The 9,223-nt window shown below is 33.8% G+C and overlaps 1 protein-coding gene across 1 annotated transcript; it reads left to right on the plus strand.

Moving 5' to 3' along the window:
* On the plus strand, positions 1–6,126 carry LOC100814111 (beta-galactosidase 3). Its single transcript, XM_003520229.5, has 19 exons — positions 1–520; positions 622–717; positions 844–956; positions 1,213–1,279; positions 1,378–1,470; positions 1,633–1,776; positions 2,014–2,102; positions 2,190–2,295; positions 2,383–2,470; positions 2,815–2,933; positions 3,017–3,181; positions 3,330–3,508; positions 3,600–3,709; positions 3,792–3,901; positions 4,069–4,179; positions 4,259–4,372; positions 4,460–4,662; positions 4,770–5,106; positions 5,489–6,126. Exons 1-19 carry the CDS (start codon positions 353–355, stop codon positions 5,621–5,623), a joined length of 2,547 nt encoding a protein of 848 aa, XP_003520277.1. The 5' UTR covers positions 1–352; the 3' UTR covers positions 5,624–6,126.
* The last annotated feature ends 3,097 nt before the right edge of the window (positions 6,127–9,223 follow it).

Below are 9,223 nucleotides of genomic sequence, written 5' to 3' on the forward strand. Positions count from 1 at the left end.
ACTCTACAAATGGTTTCCACCATTTTCTCGTTTTACCGCTACTCTCTCTCTCTCTCTCTCTCTCTCTCTCTCTCCACTGTTACTGTCTTGCAGGTTTACCAGTGTAGTACTTTATAGTGTCGTCGCAGTATGACACTTCACACTAGCTAGTTATTATAAATAAATTGCCTTCTTCTCCGAGCTAGAACCGAACAACAACACTTCTCAGGAATGGTCCCTGTTCCTCTTACTATTACTATTACTGTCACCGTTACACCATCACCCCTCTCTTAGAATATCACCACACATTTCACATTCTCAATTTCTTTCTCTTTTCTCCCTGCATTTGCTGATTCCGACCACATAGGCCAACATGGAAACAACCTCGTTTTCCAAATTGTTCTTCTTCTTTTCCTTTTTGGTTTTGTGTTCTCATGTTGCTCGTGCTTCTGTTACCTACGACAGAAAGGCCCTTCTCATCAATGGACAGAGGAGAATCCTCTTCTCCGGCTCCATACATTACCCCAGAAGCACCCCTGATGTAAGCTAAACAAAAGAACAAGACATTAAACTTTACGAGGTTTGATTTAGTTTCCTATGTAGTTTTTATGATTTTGTAACTGTGAAACGGTGTCGGTGCAGATGTGGGAGGATCTGATTCTGAAGGCCAAAGAAGGAGGGATTGATGTGGTTGAAACCTACGTCTTCTGGAACGTTCATGAGCCTTCTCCTGGCAATGTATGCTTCTTCATCTTCATTCTCTTCTTCTTTTCTTTCTGTTTTGCTGTGTTTTTATTTCTTTTTTTGGACTTCTAATTTGAGCTTTTGTTGAATGTGTTTGTTTCTGCATGCAACTCAATTCAGTACAATTTCGAAGGGAGGTATGATCTGGTGAGATTCGTGAAGACAATACAGAAAGCAGGGCTCTATGCTCATCTCCGCATTGGACCTTATGTCTGTGCAGAATGGAATTTCGGGTAACCTTCTCATTTTCTAACATGCCAATGCAATTCTCTTGTCCTCAAGGTTTTAAATTGTGGTTGTGGTCGTAGTTTCATTGCAATGGGGATATGGGGTCGCAAAGACTCTAAAAACCTTGATGTTGCGGCCGTAATCACGGCCTTAGCTTGTCATTTTTCTTTTAGATGTACTCTTCTCATTGCTTAACATTTTGTTAAAAGTTTTTTTTTTTATCTTATATTTATCTATTTGGAATGTTGTTGTTATGTGCAGTGGATTTCCTGTTTGGCTTAAGTATGTTCCGGGGATAAGCTTTAGAACAGACAATGAACCTTTCAAGGTTTTTTTTTTTTTTTTTTTACTTTCCAAAAATGTTTTTTGATTATCAGACTATTGGGTCCTTTGAATTTTATTGATGAGGCATGAACCGTGTTTCAGAGGGCGATGCAAGGGTTCACTGAGAAGATTGTGGGAATGATGAAGAGTGAGCGGCTATTTGAGTCTCAGGGTGGCCCCATCATACTCTCTCAGGTAAACTTTTGAGGTCTTTCATTTCATAGCATTTAATTTTAATCTTCATATCGTTGCTTTCTCTTCATACCACTAGTGGCTATGACTTATGAGCTTTTCACTCTAGATCTAGTTTGAATTTTAATGATGCATTCATGATTCACCATGTGTTTGTTGTTTTAGATTGAGAATGAATATGGGGCACAGAGTAAGTTGCAAGGAGCTGCTGGTCAAAACTATGTGAATTGGGCTGCAAAAATGGCTGTGGAAATGGGAACTGGGGTCCCTTGGGTGATGTGCAAGGAAGACGACGCACCAGATCCAGTGGTAAGCATTCTCACTCTTCATCTTGAAAGCTGTATAATACTAAAATGAAATCTTCTGATAGTCCATTAGCATAACTTGGTTTTCGTTTTGGTTTTTCTATGAATATTATGATTATTTTAATCTTCAGTGACATGTAACTTATTAAAAAATATAGAAAATTAAAAGCAGCACTCAGACAGTTGTGTGTTCACTTCAATTCTTTTGTTAAATTAATTTGTTTTATCTTTGGGGTAACAGATAAACACCTGCAATGGCTTCTATTGTGATAAATTTACTCCAAATAGACCCTATAAGCCTATGATTTGGACAGAGGCTTGGAGTGGCTGGTAAACTTTTTTTTTACTATGACACTAAAATTTAGAAATGAGGAAATGAAATATTATGGGTGGCATAACTTTCTGTTAAATATGAAGGTTTACAGAATTTGGAGGTCCAATTCACAAAAGACCTGTCCAGGATTTGGCATTTGCAGCTGCTAGATTTATAATAAGAGGAGGGTCCTTTGTAAACTACTACATGGTTAGTTGGCTTAAACTGATTCAAAAATCGATGATGTTGGCACCTACTCTTGTAACTAGCCTAATTTGTCTTTACATTTACTTGTAGTATCATGGAGGAACTAATTTTGGACGAACAGCTGGAGGCCCTTTCATCGCTACCAGCTATGACTATGATGCTCCACTGGATGAATATGGTGAGTACTGAAAATTCTTTACCTTCTAAGTCATTTGTATTTTGTACTATTTATTGACCTCATAACAACTAAACCAAAATTCTTCAAGAATTCTGGCTGATAGTAGTCGTATGCAAATTAAGTAACACCACTCACTACTACCGTTCTTCTTCTTAGAAACTTTATATGCATGAATTTTGACAATTTTTTTGTTCAAAATTTATCACTCTTCACTACATTGAAAGCAACAGATGTTTTTCTATAATGCTTACACTTTTGGGTATGTGTTTGTCAGAACAGTACCCTGGAACATTGCTTTTGTTTTTCTCCTCATAACTGACTATTTCTGCAATAAAACATTGAAGGTTTGATTAGGCAACCAAAATATGGTCATCTTAAAGAGCTTCATAGGGCTATCAAGATGTGTGAGCGAGCTTTGGTTTCAACTGACCCAATTGTTACTTCATTAGGGGAATTCCAGCAGGTTTTGACTCAGTTCGAAGTTATTTTTCTTTTCACATGTGCATAGCTTGTTTACTGATCCTAGCTAACAGTCAACATTTCCAGGCTCATGTATACACTACGGAATCTGGAGATTGTGCTGCTTTTCTCTCCAACTATGACTCAAAATCCTCTGCTAGAGTGATGTTCAACAATATGCACTATAGCTTGCCTCCTTGGTCAGTCAGCATCCTCCCAGACTGCAGAAATGTTGTCTTCAACACAGCAAAAGTATGTAATAAAATTTAGACATAGTTTGAAATCATCTTGTATTGTATTCAGCTATTCAACCCATGCCCCTAATGACACAACTTTTTCATCTTCAACATTATTTAAAAAATGAAAATCAAACCGATGAACTTTTGTTCCCCGTGTTTAGGTTGGAGTGCAAACATCTCAGATGCAAATGTTGCCAACAAATACTCAGTTGTTCTCATGGGAAAGTTTTGATGAAGATATTTATTCTGTGGATGAAAGCTCAGCAATTACTGCTCCTGGTCTCCTGGAACAGATAAATGTAACAAAGGATGCAAGTGATTATCTTTGGTATATAACTAGGTAAGCCTGATCTGTTGCTAAGTGAAATAGTTTTAGAAGCCATTTTGAATATATTTATTCTGTAATTCATTTTCTGTCTATGCTTCTGCAGCGTTGATATAGGTTCGTCTGAATCCTTTCTACGTGGAGGTGAACTCCCCACTCTCATTGTTCAGTCTACAGGCCATGCTGTGCATGTATTCATCAATGGTCAACTTTCTGGTATGTAAATTTTCTTGAGTTTTCCATTAAGCCTTTTTAGTTTATATTACTAAAAGTAAACATGATGTATGATTCAAACCAGGTTCTGCCTTTGGAACAAGGGAGTATAGGAGATTCACATATACTGGCAAGGTAAACCTTCTTGCTGGAATAAACAGAATCGCTCTGCTCAGTGTAGCCATTGGACTTCCTGTAAGTTTTTTCCCCCTTTTTCCCTCTTTCTATGATTATGAAAGGCTTGTAACTAACTATGTCAGCTAATTTTGACAAGAAATAAAAATATTAATAATGGCTCAATTCTTTTCCTTCTAATAACTAATATTATTGAATAAATGCTTTTTTGTATTTTGTTGTCAAAGAACGTGGGAGAACACTTTGAGTCATGGAGCACAGGAATCCTTGGTCCAGTTGCACTCCATGGACTTGACAAGGGAAAATGGGACTTGTCAGGGCAGAAATGGACTTATCAGGTTGCATACTCTTACTTTAGATACTTAAGTTGGTTCACTTTCCAAGAAGAAAATTTCACTAAGAAATGCTTTTAAACAGGTTGGATTGAAAGGAGAAGCCATGGATCTTGCCTCTCCAAATGGTATCTCTAGTGTTGCGTGGATGCAGTCAGCAATAGTTGTTCAAAGAAATCAACCATTGACATGGCACAAGGTAAAATTACAGAGAAATGTGCTAACTTAGACTGAAAAAAATAACACTAGCTTCAAAACTGATGAAGTCAATCCGTAAACTGCGCAGACTTATTTTGATGCTCCCGAAGGAGATGAACCATTGGCATTGGATATGGAGGGTATGGGCAAAGGTCAAATATGGATCAATGGACAGAGTATTGGAAGATACTGGACTGCTTTTGCTACTGGTAATTGCAATGACTGTAACTATGCTGGCTCATTTAGACCTCCAAAGTGCCAACTTGGTTGTGGTCAACCAACCCAGAGATGGTAAGTATTGCTAACATTGTAGCTTCTGCAACAGTATCCTATTGGTGAATATAGTATGAGACACTGCATAGATATATTGTATTACAATTTACACAAAAATGTTGCAGGTACCACGTTCCTCGATCTTGGTTGAAGACAACTCAAAATCTTTTGGTTATCTTTGAGGAACTTGGGGGGAATCCTTCAAAAATTTCACTTGTGAAGAGATCAGTAAGCAGTGTCTGTGCTGATGTGTCAGAGTACCACCCAAATATTAAGAACTGGCACATTGAGAGCTACGGTAAGTCCGAAGAGTTCCGTCCACCGAAGGTTCACTTGCATTGCAGCCCTGGCCAGACCATCTCTTCCATTAAATTTGCCAGCTTTGGAACTCCTTTGGGTACTTGTGGGAACTATGAACAAGGAGCTTGCCATTCCCCAGCATCCTATGTCATATTAGAGAAGGTGATCTATCATACTCTTGAATTCACAATGCACTTCATTCTTTTTGTTTCTCACATGTATCATCTTTCAGAAGGAATGTTTTTTAAGGTAGATGTAGGAACCTCTTCCTATGTGGATTCGAACCTTGGTTTGACACATTGCGGAGACTAGTTCCTTTTCACTAGACTCGACCTCCTTTGATCACAAAGCATTCCATTTAACTTCTAATAATTGCTTCCTAGGAATATATACTTAACCTGTCCTCGCCCCATTGTGAGACAATAGTCTCTTTTTGTTAGACTCAACCTCCTTTGGTCACAATGCATTACATAAACTTCTAATAATTGCTTCCTAGGAATATATACTTATATTAACCGGTCCTCTTTTCTGTTTCATGTTTCAGAGATGTATAGGAAAACCAAGATGCACAGTCACCGTATCAAACAGCAACTTCGGGCAAGACCCGTGTCCAAAGGTGTTGAAGCGGTTATCAGTTGAAGCAGTTTGTGCTCCAACCACTACAAATTGGAGGGGTTGATAAGGGCAAGGAAACACCCTTTTACGTTTAGTGTGCAGTGACTTAAGTTAAACAGCAAGAAAAAGGGAACAACAATAAAAGGAGCATAGTTAAAGTTAAAGGTAGTTGTCTTTTTAGTGCAGACCACATGTATCCTCCACCCACGGGAGAGGGAGAGTTGTCTAGTTGAATAGGTTGAATGCCATGGTGTGAAAGTAGTAACTATGTAACGAAATGTTGGTGGTGGTGGTGGGGTTAACTGGACTTGTATGTATAAATTTTTTCATAGTTAGATAGGTGAATGTGAAACCACGGGTCTGAAATTTGGACCATTGTGTGTGAATTTGGAGTACCAGTCCCTTTCCTTTTTAACCGGATATGGGCACTGGGAAGCGAGGCATTTATGATGGTGTCATTTGTGTTTCTTTTTTTGTAACTTTATTAATGGAGTGAGTCATGCCACAAATCAATCCCACTGTAACCATTGTCTGATTAGATTTATAGAAGTTCACTGTTTTTGCCTACTTTGCCTACCAAGTAGATATGGGACTCTTTATTTTTCGTTCAGCCATGTTGGTCATGCAAAATACAATAATGAAACGTAACAAAAAGTTTAATTTATGTATATTGTCATTATACAAAAAATATTTAAGATTAAGTTGGGTTCAAAATTGATTACTTCTATTCAACATCTACATCCAAATTCATAAACTTGATGTGGCAGACAGTAGTTCTTCTGAAATCAAGAAACTCACAATTTAAAGATGTCAATTGTCAAACCATGCACATAACTATCCATGGTTGATGATGCTCCCCACCCATGATTCATGAGTACTGAGGAATTAAATTCCAATTTTAACAAGGAGGACCGAGAAAAATTCATGCATAAGGTGATAAAGGGTCGTGAATTTTTCCATTAAATTCAATGAAGACATTAGTACACACTTACACGTTGCATCTTTTAGAAGAAAGAAAACAAGAAGGAAAGGATTTTGAGAATATATGTCTCAGCACCATGAGCGTAAAACATCTTTACACAGGCATATTAGGAGTGACTATGTGTTCCTCAGGGTGCATTCCTCATCAAAAGCCGTGCAATAATAGGAGTGACTATGTGTTTTCATTATAATTCTACCATTGATCCAGCCTTTACTTATCCAATGGATATGAAGCAACTTGTAGACTGTGAAATTAAGAGGGAATTGAAGTTCACGAATGAGTCCACTTCACAGCTCAGTGCGACTGAATAAGTTCTAGTTATCATGTTAGTCTCTCATTTGAATTGAACGACTAAGCCTCAGATTTGATCCAATTTGCCGAGAAACAAAGAACGTACAGACATTATTGTTGTCATCCCTATTGCATAACTTCTATTACATAATCATACATGATATTTTTATCTTATATGACTTCCTTGAATCTTAAAAAAATTTAAGTATTGATTCGATTATTTATTCTTTCATATATTTTAAGATAGATAATATTCAATTTTATCTGACAGTTTTAAATTAGACTTATTGAATTCTGTGTGTTTTAAATAAACAAATTTTAAAATACATATATTTAATAAAGAAAAAATAAAATACATTTAAACATTTCTTTAAACAAATAAAAAATACAAAAAAATACTTCTAAATTGATCTCATCCTTTAAAAAATTCAAATTTAAATTTGTTAGGTAATAACTTATTTCTTTCATAAAATACTCATTTCAAATTAATGTGATTTGTTTCTTTTTTTCCATTATTTTTTATTTGATTTAGTTAAAGCAATAAAAGTGCAAGTACATTTTTCTCAAAGGTTTTGGTCTAACTTTTTGTAAAATGATTTGTTAAAATTATTTTAAATTGTATTTTATGCTTTTAATTTAGTTTTGAACGTTCAGACTTAAATTGCTTTTAATGGGTTTTATAATTTTTAAGATATTCCTTTTTAACGTGGACACTTCTGTGATGAAAGAAACCCAGCGAACCTTAGTCATTCTCTTCACTCACTCACATGGACACTACTTCACCAAAGACTTGCAGTTTTGCCTTCTTTTTAAGGCTATAAGATTATATATGTGGAATAGAGGACCAACAAAATGCGTACCAAAAAAACGTGAAAAAGAAGTTGAAAAAATTGTTTTTCATTTTGTGAGTTTCCGAGCAATTTTGAGATTTGTGTTTTGTCCAGAGAGAGTTCTGACTCATGTTGGATGATGTTGTTTTATCTTAGAGATGATGAGATTGTCAATTATTGCACACTTGAGATAGAGCTCAGAAACGTCTTTTAAAAAGTGTTCTAGCCCGCGACTCAGCCCTATTTTTAAGTGTTTTGTCTTTTATATTTGTAGCAATAAACATAAATTTCTATTTGTATTTGATATATGCAACAACTCTTTTTTTTTTTTTTATCTGAGAACGTTTGGAATGAACTTGGGTTGAATCTCATTATCATCATTGTACATACACAAAAAAGCACTCCATGAGATTTCAGTCCTATTTATAAAACTTAAATTAAAAGTTTTGTGGATCTTTCTATAAGACAACATTAATAATATTTCTTACATTAGATTAAAATACCTTTAAATAATAAAGAAGTTAATGATAACCAATTAAGAGAAAAGAATATTAATAATAATGATAATTTTAAAAGAAAAAATATAAATTCAAGAAAAATTTATTATTATTAATTAAATCAATTATTTTTTTTAATTCACATGAAAGTAGATAATTAAATTTTATAAATAAGATCAAATGATGTGAGAGTCATATGAAGATCCTGATTTGCCTAAGCGTATGTTAGGTACATAAGAAACTCAAACAAAATAAAGAGTCATGATTGCAATCCGCATAGATTGGAATTTTTTTTAAAAAAATAAGCATTTTATTTAAGTATAATGACGTTTTTTATTTTGAATATTTGTCATTTAATTTTACATAAATATTTTTTTTCATTTAGATCCTTTTTCTTTCCTACCAAACAATATAATATTCATTTTACTTTTTACTGTTTTTCTTCCACTTCTCTTTTCCTATATATTTTCTTTTTTTCTTCTCTTAAACCAAACACATGATATAGACATTTTTTTATTAGTCTAATTATCAATTTGATTCTTAAATTATTTTAAATGATTTAACTTAATTTCCAAAAATTTTAAAAATTTAATTTAGTTATTAAATTTTTAAAAATGAATATGCTCATTTTTTTAAGAAGTTAAGATTAAATTGAATTATTTAAAATATTTTGAAAATAAGTTAAAACATTTCTTGAGGATCAAATTAAAATATTTAAAATCAAATTAATAATTAAAAGCTGTAAAACTAACTAACTAAATTATAAATATTTAATAAAATTAACTGTTAAAATAATAAAAAGTATAAAATAATATAAAAACTATAAAATTAAGATTTATTTTAAAATAATAATAATAAATAAATATATATATTAAAAATAAAAATATAAAAAACTATAAACTAAAAATTAACAATATGCTATTAAAAGACGCTAAAAACTGTTTTAAAAAAAAATCAACATATCCTAAGCTTTTTTTTAGAAATTTAAAAAACCACAATTACATTTTTTATTTTAATTTTTAAAATTCTACTACTTGGCCTGAACAAAAGCAACGCTCATCTTC

Source organism: Glycine max, chromosome 2 (genome assembly GCF_000004515.6).
Source record: "Glycine max cultivar Williams 82 chromosome 2, Glycine_max_v4.0, whole genome shotgun sequence".
In the NCBI taxonomy this organism is placed as follows: Eukaryota; Viridiplantae; Streptophyta; class Magnoliopsida; order Fabales; family Fabaceae; genus Glycine; species Glycine max.